This window comes from Heterodontus francisci, chromosome 4 (assembly GCF_036365525.1).
Source record: "Heterodontus francisci isolate sHetFra1 chromosome 4, sHetFra1.hap1, whole genome shotgun sequence".
In the NCBI taxonomy this organism is placed as follows: Eukaryota; Metazoa; Chordata; class Chondrichthyes; order Heterodontiformes; family Heterodontidae; genus Heterodontus; species Heterodontus francisci.
The window spans coordinates 57,332,765-57,359,895 of NC_090374.1; the positions used below are offsets into that span (position 1 = coordinate 57,332,765).

Sequence of the window (27,131 nt, forward strand, 5' to 3'; positions counted from 1 at the left end):
ATCTTGGCCAAGCTTTGCCTGGTTGGGCCCCGCCACTTGTTCAAAGTTTTCTGGCAATGAAATTGATTTTTCCATGTTTCTTCAAAGTCTTCGATATCTTCTGCTTTCTTATGCTGGGAAAGTCGTTTTTACCACTGCCACCATCTTCTCAATATGCTATTAATATTGAATGAGGGAAGTAGACTCTGGGTCAAAGTAAGAATTTATTTACAGGAGTTTTCTTACTAGGGTACCAACATGAACACTGAGTAGCATGAGATACTCGTGACATCACATCCTGTGATGATACTTAAGATCTATATACATAATCTACCCAACAACAGCTACAGTGACCTCCAGGAGTTGGGTATTAGGACCACTGCTTCTTTTGATGTATATTAAAGGCCAGGACATGGGTACACAGGACGTAATTTCAAAGTCTGCAGATGACACAAAACTCAAATGCAGCAAACAAGAGGACAGTAACAGACTTCTAATACACTGCCTGAAAGGAAGCAAATTCAATAATTTCATTTAGAATAATAACATTACAATAATTTGTAGGGCTACAGGGAAAGAATAGGGGGTTGGGGTGAATTGAATTGATATACCAAAGAGCTGGCACAGACAGGATGGGTCAAACAGCCTCCTTCTGTTCTGTATCTTCCCATGATTCTAAAAATGACTTGCTGGTGCAGCATGGAATAATAAGGGCGTTATCAACTGAATGAAAAATATTGAAGACAAACTTTGTAAGGATTCTGCACAGTTTCAAATAGTGTTTAATTAAATCTGTACTTATACCATATAAAGGGGAGCTAACAAAAATAGTTTTAGGTAAACAATCCTTTATGACAAAAACCAAGGGCAGAGAATCTGTGCATCATTTTCACTGGAACACTGGAAGAATACATCATGCTTTTGTGCCCTGTTTTTGTTGTCCAGTTGTAATTCAAAAGACTTTGACAAAGACTTAACAGTTGCACAATTCTTTTGAATATTTCAATTTTAACTTCATCAAAACCAGGGTTTGAATAGTCGCAAGGATCTTTTAAGCCATTATATAGAAGTTGTAACAGATTACATAATATACAGCAAATTAAACAGCTGGTATACTGACAGCACAATACAGGACATCAAAGTGACTTACCGCAGCTGCTGATGAGATCACAGAGAATAAATTACAAAAACACTAAATCCTTTTTATCTTTTTTTTTAAAAAGACTATTGCTCTATAGATGATTGCTTTCAACAGAAGCCTGGGAGTTTTAAATTGACGATTATATCCAGGCTTGAAAAGAAACATTTTGAAGTCTCGATTTGAAAGCAACATCTTTTGTATTATGCAAATGCAATTTAAAAACAGCATATTGGATCAGTACTTGTTACATGAAACACAATTTATACACCACCCTAGCTGATAAGAAAATAAGAATGGAATGGGAAAAGTCAATCACCTCATCAAGCACAAACAATCTATGCTGTTACGACCATAGCAGCTCAGAGACCACTAATGTTCCACAGCATTTGACGATCTCCCATTATATTTATCTTTTGGTACCTTCTCTTCATCAGTTACATATTCAGCTTTAAAAAAATGTGTTAACTGCACATCTACACATCCAGTTACATATGGAATATACGAACAAGGAGCAGGAGTAGGCTTTTAGGCCCCTCAAGCCTTATTCCCTATACCCTTTGACTCCCTTGTTTATCATGAATCTGTCTACCTCTGCCTTAAAAACATTCAATGATCCTGCCTCCACTGCTCTTCGGGAAAGAGAGTTTCACAGACTCACAACCCTCAGAGAAAAAAAATTCTCCTCATCTCGGTCTTAAATGGGAGATCCCTTATTTTTAAACAGTGCCCGAGTTATGGTCTCACCCACAAGGCAAAACACCCTTTCAACATCCACCCTGTCAAGTCCCCTCACGATCTTATATGTTTCAATAAGATCACCTCTCATCCTTCTAAACTCCAACGAATACAGACCAACCTTTCCTCATAAGATACCCTCTCACTGCAGAATCAGTCGAGGGAACCTTCTATGAACTGCTTCCAATTCAATTATATCCTTTCTTAAGTAAGGAGACCAAAACTGTTCACAATACTCTAGATGTGATCTCATCAATGCCCTATACAACTGTAGTAAAACTTCTCTACTTTTATATTCCATTCCCTTTGCAATAAATGACAACATTGCATTTGCCTTCGTAATCACTTGCTGTATCAGCATACTAACTATTTGTTTTCGTGTACGAGGACGCCCAGATCCCTCTGCAACTCAGTTCTGCAATTTCTCTCCATTTAAATAATACGTTGCTTTTCTATTTTTTTGGCAAAAGTGGACAAGTTCACACTTTTCCACATTATACTCCATCTGCCAAATCTTTGCCCACTCACTTAACCCATCTACATTCTTTTGCAGACTTCTAGTGTCCTCTTCACAACTTACTCTCCCACTTATCTTTGTGTCATCAGCAAATTTCACAACCATGTATTCTGTCCCTTCATCCAAGTCATTGACATAGATTTTAAATAGTTGAGGCCCCAGCACTGATCCCTGTGCCACTCAAATAAAAGCAAATTACTGCAGATGCTGGAAATCTGAAATAAAAATAGAAAGTGCTGGAAATACTCAGCAGGTCGGGCAGCATCTATGGAGAGTGACGCAGAGTTAATATTTCAGGTCTGACGCAAGCTCGAGGAGCAGCACCTGATCCTTCGACTAGGCACTCAACAGCCTTGCTGTCTGAACATGGAGTTCAATAACTTCAGAGCATGACTTGCCTTTTTAAAAAATATTTTTATATATTTTTTTAAACCATGTGCCTGTTTTTCATGTAGACAGAGCTGCTCATTATTCTGCTATTAACACTCTATCTGGACTAATGCTTCGTCTTTCACCAGAAGCATCAACACACTCTTTGCCTTTGTCCCAGGACAGCTTTCTTATTTAATCTCTCCTGCCCTCTGCCCTATCACACACCTTCCCTTTTGTTCTCTTCCCCACCAATCCCCGCACCCCACCAACCACCCCCTTCGCTTGCTTAAAACTTAAATTATTTTCTAAACTTTGTCAGTTCTGATGAAAGGTCACAGCCCTGAAACGTTAACTCTGCTTCTCTCTCCACAGATGCTGCCTGACCTGCTGAATATTTCCAGCACTGATTGTTTTTATGCACTCCACTACTTACAGCTTGAAAACCTGAAAATGACTCATTTATGCCTATGTTCCGATGAAGGGTCACTGACCCGAAATGTTAACTCTGCTTCTCTTTCCACAGATGCTGCCAGACCTGCTGAGTGATTACAGCATTTCTTGTTTTTATTTCATTTATGCCTACTCTCTGTTTCCTGTTAGCTAACCAATCCTCTATCCATGCAAATATATTACCCACTATACCATGGGCTCTTATTTTGTTTAGTAACCTTTGATGTGGCACCTTGTCAAATGCCTTCTGGAATTCCAAGTACACCACATCCACAAGTTCCCCTTTATCCAAGTTGCTTGTTACTTCCTCAAAGAACTCTAAAATAAATTAGTTAAACACGATTTCCCTTTCACAAAACCATGCTGACTCTACCCGATTGCATTGAGATTTTCTAAATGACCCGCTATAACCTCCTTAATAATAGATTCCAGCATTTTCCCTATAACAGATGTTAACTGGTCTGTAGTTTCCTGCCTTCTGTCTTCCTCCTTGAATAGCGGAGTTACATTTGCTATCTTCCAATCTGATGGGACCTTTCCAGAATCTAGGGAATTTTGGAAAATTAAAACCAATGCATCCACTATCTCAGCAGCCACTTCTTTAAAGACCCTCGGATGAAGTCTGTCAGGACCAGGGGACTTGTTTTATTCTAATAAATTTCTCAGTACCCTTGCCCTGGTGATGGCAATTGAATTAAACAGCTACTTATCATCATCATTAACCATTCTTCTCAACATTAGTAGCATAGGGCACTGTGTCTTCCAACAGTTCAACTGGTAGGTAGTAAGCAACTGAACCACACACACTAGGAGAATTCCTTTCCAGATTCTACTGACATACCTCAATTCAACAGAGAAGGTGGTAGTTGAGTTAAGATTAGCTTCAGTGCTCCTAAGCTAAGAAAGGAAGGTGGAATGAGACAGATACTCCTGAATGTCATTCAATATCCCAGCTGAAAGTTCATCTATGTAGATATCAGCTAAGGACAAAATAAGACTTGGCTGAACAGCATGCAATATTCACCATCACAGCTCAGAAATGAAATAGACCTTCTCATTGAGGTATGGGTTTACACCACACCTGGAATACAGTGAACCGTGTTGGGCACCACATCTTATGAAGGATATATTGGCCTTGGAGGGGATGCAGTCTAGAATTACCAGAATGATACTGAACTCCAAGTGTTAGGTTACAAGAAAAGATTATACAAATGCTGATGAAAGGTCATTGACCTGAAATGTTAACTCTGTTTCCCTCTTCACAGATGCTGCCAGACCTGCACTTTCTGCTTTTATTACACAAACTAGGGCTGTATTCCCTGGAATTCAGAAGGTTAAGGGGCAATAGGATCAAATTTTTCAAGATATTAAGGGGAACTGATAAAGTAGATAAAGAAAAACTATTTCCACTGGTAGGGAAATCTAAGACATGAGGACATAGTCCAAAAATTACAGCCAGACTTTTCTTCAGGAGTGAAATTAGGAGACACTTTTACATGCAAAGGATGGTAGAAGTTTGGAATGTTCTTCCCCAAACTGTGATTGATGCTAGATCAATTGTAATTTTTAAATCTGAGATTGATAGATTGTCAACCAAAAGGTATTAAGACATATGGGCAGGTTTATGGAGTTAGGTCACAAATCAGCCATAATCTGATTGAATGGTAGACAGAACAGGCTAAATAGCCTAAACCTGTCCCTACGTACCAGACAGCACCCATTCTTGCTGGCACCACATCCAAGCAAGGAATTGATGGTTTCAGGGAAGGAAGGGCATTGGTAACAGATAAAAGAACCCTACAACAGAAACCCCTTTCTAAATCTTTTTTTTTTCCTCAAATAAAAACAGTTCAGAGAGTTAGAGAGCAAGAGCGACTTTTTCGTTTAGACTTAAGCCAGGGTTGGGGTGGCAGGGAGCAAATCATCCGCATCTCTCCTTTCTTTAAAATTAGTTCTCAGGATAGCTCCTCGCTACTAACTTGAGAAGGTGGTGATAGGGCTTCTGAAACGTAGTAATGGTCTTCAGCAGGGAATTATACATTTTTGGCAATAAAGCACAAGTCCGAGTTGCAATGCTGTATGAATTGGTGATTGTGTTCCATGACATTGCTGCTTCTGTCTCTCTGAGTGGTCAAGATTGTGGGGCTGTAAGATACTCTTGCACAAAGCTGAGCGAGTTGCTTCAGTGCATCCTGTACATATTACAACCAGATTATTAGTGGTGGAGGGGTGGTACAGAAACAGTTACCTGGCAGTGATTTTCCCCGAATTGGCCAATTAGTGGCCAGACAGCAGGCTCGCCATCCTAGCATATCATGAATCACATTTCCGATTATTCTTGTCCTAACAAAGTCAAACACTAACGATGCTCGTTTACAGCTGGTGTCCAGTATTAATAGGACCAATGGAGGCCAGTTAATAAAACTGAAAAAAATCTCTCACTGGCATCAGAGAGGGGGCACAATTATTTTCTCCGCCTGTGTGGCAGCTGGCCCCTTAAAGCTACTGTGTGCGCACAGTTAGTCAGTAATAATTTCCCATATCACCCAATGTGAATTTACCAGTGTGGGCAGAAAGTCCGACGGGAAACCGCTAAAAGCTATTAATTGGTTAAACCTGAGAAATTCATTGAGTTAGTGACGTAGTAGGTGATAAACATATATTCCACCCCACTGAACTAATGCTGCCAATCCTGGCTACTGAAAAATCTAGACTGTTGTGTGCAAACTTGAGCACCTTCCCTTCAATATGACATTGTGCATTAGAGAGAGTTCAGAAAATGGCATCTTGTTCTTGTCATGGAACACAATCGCCACATCCTAGAAGTCACCACTGACCAGAAGTTTAACTAGATCAGTCATAACACCAAGGCAGCAAGAGAATTCCATTTCCTGACCCCTTAAAGTGTCTCCACCACAAGGCCAAGTCAGGAGTCTGAGAATACTCAATGGATGAGTGCAGCCACAACATCACTAAAGAAGCTTTACACTATCTAGGAGGAATTAGTTCATTTAAATCTATGCCAGTACTACCCCTTCCTTGTTAGTTAGCTCTTAACTTGAACTTGCTCAGTCATATTTGGCAGATGTTTCTACAGATGACAAGTCACTTCCAGGATAATGTTTGTCTGGCTTTAAAATGGGTGAGGACCCAACAATAAAGACCCTGTCCCATTCAGAACCCAAGAGAAAAGAAGAGCAAGATCCAGGCCAATATTGCAACTGTCGTTGCCAATGATCAACAGAGGGTAGAATTCATAGAATTCAACAAAGTCATAGAATCATAGCACAGGAGGAGGCCATTTTCGTTGTGCAGCTTTTCCAGAAGCACAGGCATTGCGAGCGAGGAGTGAACAGCTGGGAAGTCAATTTCATCGGGAGTTTCGGTGGAGCAGGGACTGCTGGGTAAGTAGAAACCTATATATTTGGGCTGTCTCTGAACCCGAGACACTACTCTTGTAGTGTCTCCCACCCGCCGCCCTCCTCTTACCAAAAAAAAGGACTCGGTTGTGTGTAGGTAAGGTAAGGCTTTTTCTATTTCTCTTCTTGTTTCATTGTGTGATTGGTTAAAAACTTGGGAATTTAGAATAGTGGGAATGGAGGTTAAGGCAGTTCAATGTTCCTCCTGCAGAATGTGGGAGGCAAGGGTCGCCAAGGGTGTCCCTGCTGACTGCATCTGCGGGAAGTGCACCCAACTCCAGCTCCTCGAGGACCGCGTTAGGGAACTGGAGGAACTTCGGATCATTCGGGAGGCGGAGGGGATTATTGAGGGGAGTTATCGGAAGGCAGTCACACCTCAGGTAAAAGAAGAAGGTAGATGGGTTACCGTCAGGGGAAGGAGAGGGAACCAGCAGGCAGTGCAGGGATCCCCTGTGGCCATTTCCCTCAACAACAGGTATACCATTTTGGATACTGTTGGGGGAGACAACTTACCAGGGGTAGGCAATGGGATACAGGTCTCTGGCGCAGAGTCTGTCCCTGTTGCTCAGAAGGGAAGGGGTAAGAAGAGCAGAGCATTAGTCATTGGGGACTCCATAGTTAGGGGAACAGATAGGAGGTTTTGTGGGAACGAGAGAGACTCACGGTTGGTGTGTTGCCTCCCAGGTGCCAGGGTACGTGATGTCTCGGATCGTGTTTTTGGGATCCTCAAGGGGGAGGGGGAGCAGCCCCAAGTCGTGGTACACATAGACACCAACGACATAGGTAGGAAGACAGATGGGGATTTAAGGCAGAAATTCAGGGAGCTAGGGTGGAAGCTTAGAGCGAGAACAAACAGAGTTGTTATCTCTGGGTTGTTGCCCGTGCCACGTGCTAGCGAAGTGAGGAATAGGGAGAGAGAGGAGTTGAACACGTGGCTGCAGGGATGGTGTAGGAGGGAGGGTTTTGGTTTCCTGGATAATTGGGGCTCTTTCTGGGGTAGGTGGGACCTCGACAAACAGGATGGTCTTCACCTGAACCAGAGGGGTACCAATATCCTGGGGGGGAGATTTGCTAGTGCTCTTCGGGGGGGTTTAAACTAATTCAGCAGGGGGATGGGAACCTAAATTGTAGTTCCAGTGTGCAGGATGTTGAGAGCAGTGAGGTCAGGGATAAGGTTATAAGGACACAAGAGGGCACTGGCAAGCAAGAGCTTGGTTTAAAAAGTTCCCCTAACTATGGAGTCCCCAATGACTAATGCTCTGCTCCTCTTACCCCTTCCCTTCTGAGCAACAGGGACAGACTCTGCGCCAGAGACCTGTATCTACTTCAATGCCAGGAGCATCCGGAATAAGGTGGGTGAGCTTGCAGCATGGGTTGGTACCTGGGATCTCGATGTTGTGGCCATTTCAGAGACATGGGTAGAGCAGGGACAGGAATGGATGTTGCGGGTTCCGGGATTTAGATGTTTCACTAAGAACAGAGAAGATGGTAAAGAGGGGGGGGTGTGGCATTGTTAATCAAGGAAAGTATTACAGCGGCAGAAAGGACGTTTGAGGACTTGTCTACTGAGGTAGTCTGGGCCGAGGTTAGAAACAGGAGAGGAGAGGTCACCCTGTTGGGAGTTTTCTATAGACCTCCAAATAGTTCCAGAGATGTAGAGGAAAGGATAGCAAAGATGATTCTTGACAGGAGCGAGAGTAACAGGGTAGTGGTTATGGGGGACTTTAACTTTCCAAATATTGACTGGAAATACTATAGTTCGAGTACTTTAGATGGGTCTGTTTTTGTCCAGTGTGTGCAGGAGGGTTTTCTGACACAGTATGTAGACAGGCCAACCAGGGGCGATGCCACATTGGATTTGGTACTGGGTAATGAACCCGGCCAGGTGTTAGATTTAGAAGTTGGTGAGCACTTTGGTGATAGTGATCACAATTTGGTTAGGTTTATCTTAGCGATGGGCAGGGACAGGCATATACAGCAGGGCAAGAATTATAGCTGGGGGAAAGGAAATTATGATGCGATTAGGCAAGATTTAGGATGCGTAGGATGGGGAAGGAAACTGCAGGGGTTGGGCACAATCGAAATGTGGAGCTTATTCAAGGAGCAGCTACTGCATGTCCTTGATAAGTATGTACCTGTCAGGCAGGCAGGAAGTTGTCGAGCGAGGGAGCCGTGGTTTACCAAAGAAGTTGAAGCGCTTGTCAAGAGGAAGAAGAAGGCTTATGTTAGGATGAGACGTGAAGGCTCAGTTAGGGCGCTTGAGAGTTACAAGCTAGCCAGGAAGGATCTAAAGGGAGAGATAAGAAGAGCAAGGAGAGGACACGAGAAGTCATTGGCGGATAGGATCAAAGAAAACCCTAAGGCTTTCTATAGGTATATCGGGAATAAAAGAATGACTAGAGATAGGTTAGGGCCAATCAAGGATAGTAGTGGGAAGTTGTGTGTGAAATCGGAGGAGATAGGGGAAGTGTTAAATGAATATTTTTCATCAGTATTTACAGTGGAGAAAGAAAATGTTGTCGAGGAGAATACTGAGGTTCAGTCTACTAGGCTAGATGGGATTGAGGTTCACAAGGAGGAGGTGTTAGCAATTTTGGAAAGTGTGAAAATAGATAAGTCCCCTGGGCCAGATGGGATTTATCCTAGGATTCTCTGGGAAGCCAGGGAGGAGATTGCAGAGCCTTTGTCCTTGATTTTTATGTCCTCATTGTCGACAGGAATAGTGCCGGAAGACTGGAGGATAGCAAATGTTGTCCCCTTGTTCAAGAAGGGGAGTAGAGACAGCCCTGGTAATTATAGACCTGTGAGCCTTACTTCGGTTGTGGGTAAAATGTTGGAAAAGGTTATAAGAGATAGGATTTATAATCATCTTGAAAAGAATAAGTTCATTAGAGATAGTCAGCACGGTTTTGTGAAGGGTAGGTCGTGCCTCACAAACCTCATTGAGTTTTTTGACAAGGTGACCAAACAGGTGGATGAGGGTAAAGCCGTGGATGTGGTCTATATGGATTTCAGTAAGGCGTTTGATAAAGTTCCCCACGGTAGGCTATTGCAGAAAATACAGAAGTATGGGATTGAAGGTGAATTAGTGCTTTGGATCAGAAATTGGCTAGCTGAAAGAAGACAGAGGGTGGTGGTTGATGGTAAATGTTCATCCTGGAGTATAGTTTCTAGTGGTGTACCGCAAGGATCTGTTTTGGGGCCACTGCTGTTTGTCATTTTTATAAATGACCTGGATGAGGGTGTAGAAGGGTGGGTTAGTAAATTTGCGGATGACACGAAGGTTGGTGGAGTTGTGGTTAGTGCCGAAGGATGTTGTAGGGTACAGAGGGACATAGATAGGCTGCAGAGCTGGGCTGAGAGATGGCAAATGGAGTTTAATGCGGAAAAGTGTGAGGTGATTCACTTCGGAAGGAGTAACAGGATTGCAGAATACTGGGCTAATGGGAAGATTCTTGGTAGTGTAGATGAGCAGAGAGATCTTGGTGTCCAGGTACATAAATCCCTGAAAGTTGCCACCCAGGTTAATAGAGCTGTTAAGAAGGCATATGGTGTGTTAGCTTTTATTAGTAAGGGGATCGGGTTTAGGAGCCACGAGGTCATGCTGCAGCTGTACAGAACTCTGGTGCGGCCGCACCTGGAGTATTGCGTGCAGTTCTGGTCACCGCATTATAGGAAGGATGTGGAAGCTTTGGAAAAGGTGCAGAGGAGATTTACTAGGATGTTGCCTGGTATGGAGGGAAGGTCTTACGAGGAAAGGCTGAGGGACTTGAGGTTGTTTTCGTTAGAGAGAAGGAGGAGAAGAGGTAACTTAATAGAGACATATAAGATAATCAGAGGGCTGGACAGGGTGGATAGTGAGAGCCTTTTTCCTCGGATGGTGATGGCAAACACGAGGGGACATAGCTTTAAGTTGAGGGGTGATAGATATAGGACAGATGTCAGAGGTAGTTTCTTTACAGAGAGTAGTAGGGGCGTGGAACGCCCTGCCTGCAACAGTAGTAGACTCGCCAACTTTAAGGGCATTTAAGTGGTCATTGGATAGACATATGGATGAAAATGGAATAGTGTAGGTCAGATGGTTTCACAGGTCGGCGCAACATCGAGGGCTGAAGGGCCTGTACTGCGCTGTAATGTTCTATGTTCTATTTGTTTGATTCAAAGAGCTGGTACAGGCACAAATAGCTATCCAATTCATTCCAACACCCTGCTCTTTCCCCATAGCCCTGCAATTTCTTTTCCTTTTCAAGTATATATTCAGCTTCAGATAGTAATCTGCAGCAAGTTAGAACTTTAAACACACATCCATCCAGGCTGTAAAAAATTTACTACAATTCCTGGAACATTTAATAATGACTATACTAAATTACAAAGGGCAAGTGAGTTTGCCACTGTACCTTGTAGAGAGTACTACCACCTATTATCCACACAAGATCCACCTTGTCCTGCATTTCTGGTGAATCCAGATGAGCCAGTGCCGACTGCAGATCATGAGCCAAGTGATTTGCTCCTTTTGGCAACTCCCTGAGAACCACAAAAAAAACAGTAATGCTTCACCTTATTTTGCAGAGGGGTTCTGACATTACCAGAATGGTAACTAAACATCACAAAAGGGCAAATATTTGTTCCTCCTTTTTCAGTCAGTTTAGTAAATCACTAAGTGGCAATGAATCAAGAGCTATGTCATAAGCAGTGTATCCAACATGGTTTCAATATCAGAGAGAGATCTTTAAGAAATGTGTGCTCTTCATTACAAGTTGCAGTTGAACATAGGCTATTGTATGCTGTCCAAGCCAAGCATGGATATAGTTCCACTTCTACCGAGAAAACCTGCAATTATTTGATAGCATCTACAAATCTTCTGACAAAATGCAACAATCTGCCTAGTAACATACTCGGAAGCTGGATCTAACCTATTCAAATACTAGAGAAATCCAGTGCAGCAATACAATTTTTTTGCTGAAAACTTTTCATCAGATTTGTCCACTGTCTGATGGGACAGGTGTGGAGTGGGGAAGAAAAACATAGAAGAATCAATGGCTTTTGTTTTCCTTTCATTAGGACGTACTGAGGGGATAGTACCTGGACTGACAGGCTGCCAGAAACGTAGGAGCTCTGCACCTTTTGCTTTACTGTGGAAATTATGGTTAAGTTCTGCAGCAGCTTCTCATCAAATTACTGAAGTTATTAATGTTGTACTGAGCCAGAGACTGGAAAGATTCAAAATTAGCCAATCACAGTTGCAACAGTTTTAGGGGTATTACATTAGTCTCTGACAGTGGGAGAGGAAAAAAATAAATGTGCTGGAAAGTTTGACCGGCAAGAACAAGATTGGATTTGCTGGTGATGCTCTATGCAGTTGAATAGCCTGCAAACACTCAATATTCTCATTAATAAAGAATAGCCACCAGGGTGCACTGTAGTTCAAATTGATATCTAAATATTTCTGGACGAGCGCTAGGGAAGAGTTACAATATTTATTTTAGATTCTACCACCGCATTAATTTTTTTTTTCCCTTTTTAATTTTCTGGAGATAGAGGGACTAAAAGTTCCATGCAGGAGAAAGCTGAAAAACTATCTTCACCTCAGCTTTGTTATGATATTAAGTCCACATGGAATTATTGGAGTTCAAAACGGCAGTCTGGTACTTGTCACACTGTACCTCTGAGAACTGATGCTCTACTTAAGGAAATTTCTCCCATGTCTCACTGCAGGAGGCTGTGCCACTGCAGACATGCACATTACTTCAAATGTAGTTCCCTACTGTCACCTAAGAAACTTAAAATACATGACATTTAAAGAGCATTTGCAGGACGAAAGCGACCCTCTCCTCTTGGTTGAAATGAAAGATTTCTTCTTCTATTCCAATTAGAGTTTTGTAGCTGGTTTTAAAACTACCTCCCACCCCAACACAATTAACAAAAGGCACCTAGCTACTGAAACTTCAAACTCATTCAGAAGTAATCACTGCTAGTAAGGTTCATCATGCACATGACTTATATCAGAAAACATAGCACAAAAGTACTCTTTCAGCTACTCAGGAAGATGCTCCTACTTGGTACCTGATTCAATTATCTTACTAGCTAAAGAAAGCATCACAACCATTGATTGAAAGGGTCGCAATACAACTACCATGGTGGACCACTGCAGCCAGTCCACCCAAAATTCAAAAGTCTTTTCTTTTTGACCCACTTTCACCTGTTTAAACTGAACGACATTATGACAGGACTTAACCCACATTGATCTCACCAAATCAAAACTATGTTCACAAAATCTAAGCTATTCATTTGAGTATAATGTGCAAACAACCTTATTTTTGAAGAGAAACATCAAATGTTGTAACAACTTAACTAGTTACCTTATCAGAGTGTGTGCAAGTGAAACAAGACATCATACTGACAACACCTAAAGGATTAAACAAATTGCCCATCACTTTATTTAAATTAAATGGACAAAGCATAGCCTTTTGGATCCAAGTACAAGTTTTCAAACTGAATAACCCCACTTAACTTGCATTTTAGGAAATATATCTTAGCTAGTTGGTAACCTATCCGCAGTCTATTCTGAGTTAATCAGCACACTTTGGGTGGCACAGTGATTGCCCACTGCACCTCTGGGACAGGGGAGAAGGGGGAATGGCCCAGGTTCCTGCTCTGCCTCCAGTTACCCTCTGCAACTGCACCGAGAGAGTGTTGGGCAAGGGCAGGATCAGGCTTGGGTGTGTTGCCTTTTCTTTCCCTTCATAACTGAATGGTTTACACCTGAATAAAACGCCACTTGGACCTACCCAGTAAGGGGTAGGAAAGAGGGCAAGTTATTAGAATTAGAACATTACAGCGCAGTACAGGCCCTTCGGCCCTCGATGTTGCGCCGACCTGTGAAACCATCTGACCTACACTATTCCATTTTCATCCATATGTCTATCCAATGACCACTTAAATGCCCTTAAAGTTGGCGAGTCTACTACTGTTGCAGGCAGGGCGTTCCACGCCCCTACTACTCTCTGAGTAAAGAAACTACCTCTAACATCTGTCCTATATCTATCACCCCTCAACTTAAAGCTATGTCCCCTCGTGTTTGCCATCACCATCCGAGGATGGGGAGAAAAGAAAAACAAAACAAGTTAGGCAACACATGATCAGCATAACAGAAGAGGAAATAACACTACATACATACAAAATGCTAAATAATACTGTAATACAGAGCCATTATTTGTCCAAACAACAGAAAGCAGTGTTCTCTAAAATGAAGAAGTAGTAATTGTGTCTTCATCAACTAAAATAAAGTGCTTTGGTGACTAAAGCTAAAATTTGAGATAGAGATGAGATGAAATCCAGAACTATCTAAGACTAAAACAGCACCTAACAGATGTCAGTTCATATGTTCATCCATTACATATTCTGGGTAATTACATAAAATGTTTGACAGCAAATACGATCAGTTTTTTTTCTCCCCTTATCAGGATTAAAAGTGCAGCTTTTTCCTTGTCTGGGCTAAAGCAAATGAGATGTTAGGACGAAACTGCTGCTGTTTCCCTTCACCAGAAACAAATGTCAGCTCTCAGATACTTACTTAAGTTCCCTGCTTAATACAATATTTATCCGGTCTTTAAGGGGCCTGTACTTCTCAGGAATAGAGAACCAGGTTTTCCGTCCCATGATGACAGCATTGCGTTTTCCTGCCAGAAGCACAAACACAGCATGCACTTTAAAGGATCAGTGTGAGCGCGTTACAAAAACTAATAGCCTAGTCTGAATAGGATTGACTGCAATCATCTCCCTTCGCCCAAACACCATCCAACGTAAAAAAACAAAAATGCAGGCAGTGTAACAGTGACACATAGCGTCAGGAAATCAATACTGCAGATGGCCAATACATTAATGCTCTCAAATAGGGACACTCAAACTAAAACTATGAATGGCAGCTAATCATTGGAACAGCAGCGGACTGGCTATTCAGCCCCTTGAGAATGTTCTGCCATTCAATTAGATTACGGCACATCTGTACCTCAACTCCATTTACCTGCTGCAGCTCCATACCCTTTGACACTCATAACGTACAAAAATCTATCAATCACAGTCTTGAAAGCTCCAATTGTCACAGCATCCACAGCCTGTACCACCCTTCATGTGAACAAGTGCTTCCTGATTTCACTCCTGAATGGCTTGGCTTTAAGTTTAAGATTACTCCTCCCCCACACACCACCCCTTTCCTGTATCCTTCCAAAGAAAAATGTTTCTCTCCATCTACCCTATCTAATCCTTTTTAACATCTTTTAATAGATCACTCCTCAATCTTCTGAACTCCAGAAAATACAAGTCAAGTGTATGCAACCTTTCCTCAGAATTCAACCCTTTTAGCCTTGGTATCGTTCTGGTGACACAAAGCCAGGGGCCAGTAACCTGATAATTCTCCTTATTTAATAATAATGAAGGCTGGGGGAATCAGGGAAATAGTTTCAGGATTAACTATCCATGCAGTTGCAACAACTGCTCAGCAATGAACAAACAGTGACCCTTACTGGAGATAGCTGTCAAATTCAGCTATCTATTTCCAAGATAATGAAGAGCTGCGGTGCTCAGTGGGGCAGCTACAAGAGCAGGTCAGAGGAGGGGAATTCTACAGCGAGTAATCGACCTGCTGACTCCCCAAAACATGTCCACCATCCACAGAGCACAAGTCAGGACTGTGATGGAATACTCTCCACTTGCCTGGATGGGTGCAGCTCCAACAGCACTCAGGAAACTCAACACCGTCCAAGACAAAGCAGCCTGCTTGATTGGCACCCCATTCACAAACATTCACTCCCTCCACCACCGACGCACAGTGGCAGCAGTGTATACCATCTATCAGATGCACTGCAGCTGCTCACCACCTAAAAGGACAACGGCAGCAGACGTACGGGAACACCACACCTGGAAGCGCCCCTCCAAGTCACACACCATCCTGACTTGGAAATATATCGCTGTTCCTTCACTGCCGTGGGATCAAAATCCTGGAACACCCTCCCCAATAGCACAGTAGGTGAACCCATACCAGATGGACTGCAGCGATTCAAGAAGGCAACTCAACACCACTTTCTCAAGCGCAATTAGGGATGGGCAATAAATGCTGGCCTTGTCAGCAATGCCCACATCCCAATAAAAAAAGCAGTCATAACCTGGTTCTACGATATTTAATAACATTTTTAGATTGCTGGCAATACCTTCTACTGATGGCGTGGTGGTCATCTTCTGGAAATGCTTGAGTTCCTTGCTAAAAATTGAAAGAGCATATACTTGAAACTATCCCTTCAAGGGAATGCTGCTATTAAATTCACTTAAAAAAAAAACTTTTTTTCTTAAAAAAGAACAATTACATTTAGCCATTTATGTATCACTTCTTTTGACAATTTGCAATTAAGCTATTAACATGCTAATTTATGTAGACATTTTTCAATGAACATATATCTCTATAGCTACCAAGCAACTCACCTCAAACTTCCCAGCATACAATCTCTAAATATTTTAATCCATCAAAATGCCTATCATTGAAAATAAAATCAGATATTACGCTAACTCATCAAATCTTAAAAAAAAATTCAGTTGGGGATACGTGGGTGCTTATGCAAAGCGTGCCAGAAAGGTTGTGTACTGACTGCATGTAATTATTCATTGTTCAGCTCATTTGTAATTATTCATATATAAAAACAAGAAATGCTGGAAATACTCAGCAGGTCTGGCAACATCTGTGGAGAGAGAAGCAGAGTTAACGTTTCAGGTCAGTGACCCTTCTTCAGTTCTGAAGAGGGGTCACTGACCTGAAACATTAACTCTGTTTCTCTCTCCACAGATGCTGCCAGACCTGCTGAGTATTTCCAGCATTTCTTGTTTTTATTTCAGATTTCCATCATCCGCAGTATTTTGCTTTTATACTTGTAATTATTCATAGTTTCTTGCACTTTTGCCCTTATGCAAGGAGCCAGTTTAATTGACGGACCAGAAAAGTAGGGCTTCAGATGAAATTTAAATGGATGTAGTCACTTAAAAAGGTAAGTTGCCACAAGGAACAGGAGGAAAAATATTCTTCGAGCTTTTGGAAAGGCTCAAAAGAAATTTTAATTTACTGGAAGCCTTTGCCAAGGCTGAAGGGAGGAGAGGGGAAATAAATCACTGGCAAAAATTAAAAAAATACCAAAGTGAAGGCATGAAATGGGGTCTACAGGTAAGTGACTGTTTCATGGCTGGTGGTGGGCTTTATGATACATGAGGTAGTTTCAGAGGGTTGTACTATTGGCACTCTGGTAGCCTACAGATAGGAGGGTGCTGTAACATACCTGGAGTGAACCTGAGACATAAAAAGGGAAGATATGAGGTGACCTACACCTGGAAGTGTACACTAGTGGTGGAACATAAGGAACATACATGAGACAGTTTAAGTTTAGCTTGCCCATCAAACATGTCCCAAACCATCATGATGCCACTGTGCATCCTGACCTCCATCACATCCCCATGAATTTAAAAAAAACTAAGCTGATAGGGCAAAAAACTCTGGGAAATTCCTACAGCCCCCCTCCCCCAAGACAATCAAAACAAGTTCCAGAAGATCAAATGACAGACTCATTGCTCAATCCCTCAACTATCTTTTATAAGCCACAGTCACAAACTCAGTCGGTTCCCTTTCGAGCATGTGCAGTGAATCCACTCATTGCACAAGCGGCAAGTTATTCAAGAGGTCAATAGCCTTTTGTACCAAACTTAGTTTTATGCATACACAACCTATATATATGTTCCTGGTTCACTCTAGTCTATCCACATAGAAAAAAAGCGTAAAACTCCTTAATTATTTTGAAGACCTCAATCAAGTCCCTGGCATTCAATACTTTTCTAAAATCAAAAGACTCGACTCTCTAAGCCTGTTGTGGTAACTAAGGGCCTTTACACTACATTATTAGCCAAGTGACTCTCCTCTGAAACAAAAACAGAAAATACTGGAAATACTTAGCAGTTCTGGCAGCATCTGTATAGAGAGGAACAGAGTTAACATTTCAAGTCAATGACCTTTCAAAAGACTAATGTGCAGAAAAAAAAAAGTACTTTAGAACATCAGACAATACAAGGAACAGGGTCTCTTCCCACATCACTGCATCAGGTATCTGAATATACAAGTTTGGTCTAACATAACTAATGGGATTACTGATGGCTGTAATTCTTGGTAAAGTGAAAAGCACTTCATTTAATTGAGGGGAAAGTAAAACAAAGCATGCAGCAACAGCTCTCACACACACTCTTCTGAATCTTTCTGAAGGTCTCTATACATCACTCACCATGCAAGGGACCAAATCATGACATGATATTCTAAGTGAGGCCTAATCTATACAAAGGAGAATACACTGATCTGTTCAGAATATGAATCCAATAGAGGTTAATGAATACAGGGAATACAAAAATTGCCTGGGAAGCTATCATCCCTGTGGCCACGACTAGAAGGTTTCACAAGAAGTGATGCTGTACATTGAATTCATTCACCCACACATGAGTGGGTATATTTAAACTATATACTAATGATCGAAAGAGCTGTATGATGTTTTCCTATGATTAACGCCATAGCCAGAGTGGCACCTGAAATGCCAGTAAATTCTTTGCGTCCAGTGTTACCATAGTAGACAGAGGGGAGTTAAAGAGCAGGAAAGGCAAACAATTGCAGGGTAACCCTAGCTGGAACAAGGACAGGTCTGGTCTGGAGGAGTGCTACAACGTGCAGATTAGGTATGCACAGAGTTAGGTTAGATACAGAAGGCTCTTTTTTAAAGTAGAAGGTGGAAATCTGTCTACGAGCCCAAGGAAATTCACTGGGGACATTGACGCGACTGTCGGATGGGGCACAGAAAACTGCGATTAGGAACTCTACTTGGGAAAGTCGGATTAACCCAGGTCACTCAATGTACCCGGGTCAGACTCAGGACTCCTCTGTCTCAGTCACTCCGGGATAACTTACTTTAATCTAATCGGATGCCAGGGAAAGTTTCCGTCTTTACCGATCCCCATGTTCGGGCAAACAGCGACAATGCAATTGATCAAACGGGACATTTTTCTGCTTTGTGACCAGAGAGCAGAAACAAACCCACTGACTCTCCTGGAGCGCGGCAAAAACAGCGCGCCAAAATGACGTCACACAGGAGCGCCCAATGGGAAACAGGATGCTTCAAACTGTTACAAACAACATTCTTTTACACTTGGGTCCAATGACCCAATGCTGCTCATATTTACATTGTTATTGTGAGGCTTAACATGAACATTTACTGACTGAGATATTATTAGTTTCTTCATTTCTTTCCTTCATTTATTTAACAGATGAAGTCGTTCCCGGAAATAAAAGGCATTAGCATCCCTTCTTTAATAATGCAAATTAGCTGTGATTCAACTTCACACTAAAATATTTTACAATGTTTTGTCACAGTTTGTTAAATACAACGCGTTTTGAGTCTACAGCTCAGTGCTTTATTAATATAGCAGCGTTATTTGCTCAACAAACTAAATAAAGACAGTCATAAGACAAAACTTGCACACCTTTGGAAAGTGGTTGCATGTTAAGAGATGTAATCTGTTTTAGTGATGTTGGTTTAGGTATTAATTTTAGTCAGTAAACACGGGGAGAACCTCTCAACTCTTTTGAATAGTGCCATTAGATCTTTTATGCCCACCTGAAGAGGCAGACAGGGCCTTGGCTGAAACATCTCAATTTAAATATGCCACCCCTGACAGTGCAGCACTCCCTTAGTACTTGCTATGTGCTCCAGTCTCTAGAGTGGGACTTGAACCTATAGCTTTTCATGCCACTAAAACAAAGATTTTGTAACATTCTGTAATTTTTAATAATATTTTCCCCACAGACCTTGAGAGAACTGGGCAACTTGGAAGATTAACTTAATACATTTTCAGCATCAGGACAATGTTTGAGAATGCTGTCTGTGTCCTTGTTATACCAGAACTATCACTGTGAATCAGGCACATTGAATAATATTGATCCGGACTTTGTGCTTGTAATGATGTCGAAACTGTCAGGGAAGGTTGCTGTCAGGGATACCCTGCTCTTTCACAGGGTGCACTGTTGCGGTTTTTGCAGAAGCAATCAGCATAGAAATCAGTGATTTGCCGTGACCTTCAATTTGTTTGAAAGAAAAGAAAGAAAAACTTGGATTTATGTACTGCCTTTCACGACTTCAGGACATTCCAAAGCGCTTTACAGCCAAAGAAGTGTGGTCACTGTTGTAATACAGGAAATGTGGTAGCCAATTTGCACACAGCAAGCTCCCAAAAACAACAATGTGATAGTGACTAGATAATCTATTTTTTATGATGTTGATAGAGGGATAATTATTGGCCAGGACACCAGTGATAATCCCTTGCTCTTCTTTTACCTAGTGCAATGGGATCCTTTGAGGGCAGCTTTCTTCGAGGTCAGAGGTGAACACTATCTCTTCGCCACTGACTGCATAATCCAGGCTACTGTCACTTGTTAAGCTGGTCAGATGGCAAAGCACCTACCAGTCTTTAGGCTTTTTCCTCAGTCTTTATATCACTGCACATGGACTTGCATTTGAGAACTCAGATGGGTCCTTGGTTTAACATCTCATCCAAAAGATGGCACCTCTGACACTGCAGCATTCCTTTGGTACTACACTGGACTGATCATGACGCAACCTTCTGACAGAGGCAAGACTGCTACTTACCGAGCAACAGCTGCACTATTTTGTGCAATATTCTTGCTGTAAAAATCTTTGAAAATGAAATACTTTGTTGAATGAGGTGTAACTGAGTTTTTAATGGTGTACTAAGTCATAATTACTGCTGAACAACCTCTCTGGCCTTGAAAAACTAATTTTAGAAATCTGGAGTGTCATTCCCTCCATTCCATGATAAAAAATATCATAGTTTTTAAAATAATAAAATTTATTTTTTTTAAATTGTTTATGATATTTCAGCTTAATTCCATGTGCATGTCCCAATATTTATTTTGCTCCTTGTAAAATGATGAAAAATGAATGATAATAAGTGCTTTTTACTTCATTTGCTATCTGTGAGAATTCTTCAATTTGATTGGCTCCTCATCCTGCTTGATCACCTCACTATTCCTGCGTGTCAGAGATCCCCTATAGCTGGTGTCAGAATGAAATTGATGTTGTAATAGGAGAAATAGAGCCACAGTGTTTGCTAGATCTTTTAGGATAGCTTTCTTCGAGGTCAGCGGCGAACATTGTCTTCACCACTGACTGCAAAATCCAGCTACTGTCACTTCAGTTAAGCTGGTCAGGTGGCAAAGCACATACCAGTATTTAGGCTTTTTCCTCAGTCTGGGTATCACTGCACATGGACCTGCATAAACTGTATCAAAAATCACATATAAACATAGAAATGCACTGGACCAGAAAAAATCATTGCAGTGCATCAACAAGTTGAGAAGGTTGTGAAAAAGGTATACGGGATCTTTGTCTTTATAAGTAGAGTCATATGGGCCGGATTTTAACTCTGTGTAAGTGATTGGGTTTTGAGTGAGGTAAAATCTCGCCATAGAGGACAAAAGCAAAGATGCTCTGCTAAACCATTATAAAATACTGGTTAGGCCCCAGCTAGAACCTTATGGTGCATTTCAGGTATCACACTTTAGTAAAGATGGGCTTCAGTCCTTTAGAAAGTGTGTATAGGAGATTTACTGCAATGGTACCAGGGATAAAAGACTTCAGTTACATGGAGAGACTAGAGAAACAGGGATTGTTTTCCTTAGAGCAGAGAAGGTTAAGAGGAGATGTGTTTAAAATCATGAAGACTTCTGATGAAGTAAATGAGGAATAACTGTTTCTAGTGGTAAAAGAGTTGGTAACCAGAGGACACAGATTTAAGCTAATCGGTAAAAGAACCAGAGCCAACTGAAAGCACACTGTCAATGGGGGGTAGAATGGGGGCGGAGGGGCAGGTGGGGGGGGGGGGTGGGTGGTGGGTGCACAAAGGGTGAGTGCACAAGATGCTGGAATGGAAGGAACAAAGAGTTGTGGGGTGAGTGGGTGGTTTTGGACATGGCAGGTAGACTGAGTTGTTATGATCAGGAATGCAGTATACAAAATGGATGGTGGAAGCAGGTTCAATAATACCTTTCAGAAGGGAACTGGATCAATTCTTGAAGTGGAAACATTTACTGGGCTACGGGGAAAGAGCAAGGGAGGTAATAATTTTATAGCTCTATCAAAAATCCAGCACAGGCACGATGGGCTAAATGGTCCCCTTTTGTGTTGTATTCTATGATTTTGGCCTGATTTTAATCCATTCAAAATTAACCCACTTGCACAGAGTTAAATTTGGGCCCATAGTATGATTCTATCTGGCTGGTGCCTCCACTTAAACATTGGGAAGACCAATCATCTCTGGCCCACCATGACAAACTCCATATCCTTGCCACCAATTCCATCCCCCTCCCAAGTCACTGTCTCTGGATGAATTAAATTGTTTGCAACCGTAGCGTCATTTCAACACTAAACTGAACTTCCAACCCATAGTCTTATCCATCACAAAGACTGTTGCCTATACCCACCTCTGTGACATTTCCTGCCTTTGCCCCGATACCTATCTGCGCACAAATATATGTCCAGACTTGACTATTCCAATGAAAACAAAAAGTGCTGAAAATACTCAGCAGGTCTGGCAGCATCTGTGGTGAGAGAAACAGAGTTAACGTTTCAGGTCAGTGATCTTTCATCAGAACATGACTATTCCAAAGCTTTCCTGGTTGACCTCCAATCCTCCATGCACCCTAAACTTCAGCTCATCCAAAACTATGCTGCCCAAATTCAATTATACACCAAACCTTACTCAACCATCACCCCTTACTTGCTTACCTAGATTAGCTCCTGCTCCCCTACACCTCAAATTTAAAATTCTCATCTGTGTTTAAATCCCTTCATAGCATCGTCCCTCCTTACCTCTGTATGTGACATAGCCTTGCACCATTGCCCCACCCTGCACCATCCAACTCTTTTCCTTTCATTCTGGCTTCTTGTGAATTTACCTTCGTCCCACGATTGATGGCATGTCTGCAGTTGGCTAGCTCTATGCTCTGGAATTCCTTCTCTTAACCTGTCTTTCTTTCCACCTTCCTCTCATCCATTTAAACTCCAGAATCCATGTCTTTGATCAAGCTCGCCTTTGGCTTGGTATTCGTTTTTGCCTGATTACGCTTCTGTGAAGCACCTTGGGGTGTTTTCTATGTTAGAGGGCCTCTATAAATGCAAGTTAATATGTTCTCTTCACCAGTGTAAACATTCCCAGTTTTTGCAGCATTGCCTCATAACCTGGGTGCCTAATCCCAGCTATCAATTTAGTTGTCCTATTCTGCACCTTCTCTAATGGTTATAAAACTTCCGCTAATATTGGTTATCAGAATTGTACACACGACTTCAAAGACTGTACAAATTCCTCCTGAGATTTGTGCTCCAATATAACCCAAGATCCTATTTGCTCTCTTTACTGTTGCCGACATTGCACTGATGGCTTCAGCAATCTAACCACCAAACCCCTTTCTTGTGTTGTATCCTGCAGAATAATATCATTTAGATGATACTGCCACTGTTGAATATCCTTTCTTTGTGTTTGTCCGCAATAAGCTACACATGGCAATGGCCATGGCCAGTTCTCCCATCTGCTTGGAGTCAGCCTCAGCCACATCCTGGGGCCGATGCAAAGGTGATTGTCATGCTGTGATATCTTTGCGAAGAAACGAAGATTTTTAATTTTTCTGGACAAGGTGCTGCTTTAAGGAATACGTTTTGCTAATATGATATAAAACGGGTGCAAACGATAAATGGTATATTTTAGAGACAGCAGGCTCTGTTTTATATATTGTTCTTAAGTAGAGGTTGCAATGTCATGATGTCAGTGTGGGGAAGCTGCAGCTTTAAGCGACAGACAACTGCAGCACGTGGGCCCCGGGCCCGGGTTCTCATTCTAATTCTGGCGCTTACGTGATTTGGTGCCGCCCCTGTCGCTTCGGCTCCAGTCGCTGATCTCGCTGCTGAATTACAAGTTAGGGGATTGTGTAGGTGGCCTGGTCGATATTTGCAATGTCCAAGACGAAAGGCCGCGGGAAGAAGAGTGTTGGGAACCAGGCTGTGATTAGCAAGTTCTTCCGCCCTCTAGTAAGCAAAGATCAGGGCAAAGGAGAGAGGCAAGACAATGCAACAACAACCTCCCTCAGCTCAGATCCACCAGGGCAGCAGGTGAGTTATTGTCAGGTTACATGGTGTGCTGTTTATTTACAGACTTTTTAATTAATAAAAACTAATGGTTTACATACCTGTGTGTATAAAATGTATGTTCACGCATGGAAAACAAATTGTAGAGTGATGATTTTGTTTAGTCAGCTGCCCACTTCCTGATGTCTTGTTTATAAAACATGCATGTTTTAAAGAATTTCTATTTGTTTTTTTGTTGCTAGTTTTACGGAATTTGCAGCCTGAGGTTGTGTGGGAGTGTTGTAACTTTCCTCGTGTAGCTTTATGTATCCTCTGAAACTCTAAAGATGCTTTGCAACACTTAAGGCCTGCATAGTGGGGGCGTTTGCAGTTTGCATGATGCAGAATGAAATGTGAAGGAAGGAAAGGCCACCTGGCTCATTGAACCCAGTTCCTTCACAGACCAGGTGGCCTTGGCAATAGTCTCCCCACTAAATTTACTTCTGCAGGATAACAACATGAGCCTCCAATAAGTTACAGATAAACAGAAACATATTGAAAATTTGGTTTGAACTATCAGAATATGAAAAAGTAATGCCCTGTGAACTTTCCTCCAAAAACCCAATGATGAAGGGAACAGTGCTTGATCTAGTTCTAGGGAACATTTGGGAAACAGTGATTGTGATATCATGAGGTTTAGAATAGATAAGGAACATTATAGCATAAAAATACTTAATTGAGAACTAGTATCTGAGTTTGAGAACAGATCTGACCCAGGAGGATTCGAATCAAAAATTGGTCAGCAAAACAGCAATTGTACCCGAGATGGTTCTCTGGTATAAAATAGACACATTCCCATGGGGGGCTGGGGAGGAAGGGACAGCATCCAAAACTAGAATGTCAGGATGACCAAAGATGTAAAATGAATCAGAAAAAAGGAGGCTCATGACAAATATAAGATTCATAATGTGTTGAGAACCCTGTTGAATGTAAGTGCAGAGAAGATTGGAGAAGTAAGAGGAGCTTTTTGTGGACAGGCCACACCTGGGCAATTTTCCACATTGTCGGGTAGGTGCCAGTGTTGTAGCTGTACTGGAGCAGCCTGCTGGGGGTGTGGCTAGTTCTGGAGCACAAGTTTTCAGTACTATTGCCGCAACATTGTCAGGGCCCATAGCCTTTGCAGTATCTAGTGCCTTCAGTCATTTCTTGATATCACGTGGAGTGAATTGGATTCACTGAAGACTGGGATCTGTGATGTTGGGGACTTTGCAGGGTGGACAGGGCTGGGTGGGTTTCCATTGTTATTTGCAGTGCCTAGATTGATGCCGGGTGCTCCGCAGTTGCTTGGACTGTCCTTGTGTCTTTTCTTGAATAAGGGTGTCACATTTTCCACTCTCCAATCATAAGAACATAAGAAATAGAAGCAGGAATAGGCCATTTGGCCCCTCAAGCCTGCCCTGCTATTCAATAAGATCATGGCTGATCTGCCTCAGACCTCAACTCTTCTTTAGTGCCAGCTCCTCATAGCCCTCAGCTCCCTGATATTTCAAAAATCTGTCTACCTCCTCTTTAAATACTTCCAGTGATCTAGCCTCCACAACTCTCTGGGTAGAGAATTCCAGACAATCACTACCCTCAGAGAAGAAATTCCTTAGCATCTCAATTTTAAGTGAGTGTCCCCTAATTCTGTAACTATGTCGCCTAGTTCAAGATTCCCCTACTAATGGAGGCATCTTCTCAACATATATCCTGTCAAGCCCCCTCGGAATCTTGCAGGTTTCAATAAGATCACCCCTCAGTCTTCTAAATTCTAATGAATAAAGGCCTAACCTGTTTAACCGTTCTTGATAATTCAACCCTGTCATCCCAGGAATCAGTCCAGTGAATCTCTTTTGAACTGCCTCCAGTGCCAGTATATCATTCCTTAAATACGGGGATCAAAACAGTATACAGTATTCCAGGTGCAGCCTCACCAACACCCTGTACAGTTGTAACAAGACTTACCTATTTTTAAACTCCAACCCAGTAGCAATAAAGGCCAAAATTCCATTTGCCGCCTTAATTACTTGCTGCACCTGCATGTTAACTTTGTGTTTCATGCACAAGAACACCCAGATCCCTCTGTGATGCACTTTTTATGGAGTCTCTCTCCATTTAAATAATAGTCTGCCTTTTGATTCTTCCTACCAAAGTGCATGATCTTACATTTTCCTACATTAAACTCCATCTGCCAAGTTTTTGCCCACTCACTCAACCTATCTATATCCCTTTGCAGATTCCTTATGTCCTCATCACAACATGCCCTCCCCCCTATTTTTGTATTGTCAGTAAATTTGGATATATTACACTCTGCCCCCTCCTCCAAGTCATTAATATAGATAGTAAATAATTGAGGCCTTAGGACTGATCCTTGTGGCACTCCACTAGTTCCGTCTTTCCAATCTGACAAAGACCCATGAATCCCGACTCTCTCTCCTCTGTGTGTTAACCAATCCTAAATCCATGCTAATACATTACCCCCAATAACATGAGCTCCTATCTTGTGCAATAATCATTTATGTTGCACCTTTTCAAATGCCTTCTGGAAATCCAAATTCACTTACATCTCCCGGTTCCCCTTCATCAACTCTGCTTATTATATCCTCAAAGAACTCTCGCAAATTTGTCAAACATGATTTCCTTTTCACAAAACCATGTTGACTCTGTTTGCTTGCGTTAAGCTTTTCTAAATGTCCTGCTATTTCTTCCTTAATAATGGACTCTGGCATTTTCCCAATGGCCGATGTTAGACTGACTGGCCTATAGTTTCCTGCTTTTTGTCTCCCTCCCTTCTTGAACAGCGGCGTCACATTAAGGGTTTTCCAATCTGCTGGGACCCTCCCGGAATCCAGTGAGTTCTGGAATATTTCAACCAATGCCTCTATTATCTCTGCAGCCACTTCCTTTAAAACCCTTGGATGCAGGCCAGCAGGTCCTGGCGACTTGTCTGCCTTTAGTCCCAAGACTTTGTCAAATACTTTGTCCCTGGTGATAGAGACTGTTGCAAGATCTTTCCTCCCATTAGCTCCTTGCTTATCTGATATCTGTGGGATGTTTATAGTGTCCTCCATCATGAAGACGGGTGCAAAATGTTGGTTTAAATTATCTGCCATTTCCCTGTTCCCCGTTATCAGTTCTCCAGTCTCATCCTCCAAGGGTCCCACGCTCACTTGAGCTACTCTCTTTTTATATACCCAGCTGTTGCTGTTTGTTCTTATTTTTCTTGTCAATTTACTTTCATAATCAGTTTTCTCCCTCTTTATTAGTCTTTTAGTCAT

General features: G+C 42.0%; 2 protein-coding genes across 2 annotated transcripts in view; one reads left to right on the top strand and one right to left on the bottom strand.

The window, feature by feature from the left end:
• The window catches only part of dhfr (dihydrofolate reductase), a 56,559-nt gene extending 37,828 nt beyond the window's left edge, over nt 1–18,731 (bottom strand). The window contains exons 1-4 of the mRNA XM_068029605.1: nt 18,591–18,731; nt 15,820–15,869; nt 14,187–14,292; nt 11,011–11,137 (exon numbers count right to left, since the gene is read on the bottom strand). Coding sequence (XP_067885706.1) covers nt 11,011–11,137; nt 14,187–14,292; nt 15,820–15,869; nt 18,591–18,682 — 375 coding nt within the window. The 5' untranslated portion in view covers nt 18,683–18,731. The remainder of the gene's footprint in view (nt 1–11,010; nt 11,138–14,186; nt 14,293–15,819; nt 15,870–18,590) is intronic.
• A 4,872-nt stretch (nt 18,732–23,603) lies between these two features.
• Nucleotides 23,604–27,131, top strand: part of msh3 (mutS homolog 3 (E. coli)) — a 405,607-nt gene continuing 402,079 nt past the window's right edge. Inside the window, exon 1 of the mRNA XM_068029606.1 lies at nt 23,604–23,859. Coding sequence (XP_067885707.1) covers nt 23,704–23,859 — 156 coding nt within the window. The 5' untranslated portion in view covers nt 23,604–23,703. The remainder of the gene's footprint in view (nt 23,860–27,131) is intronic.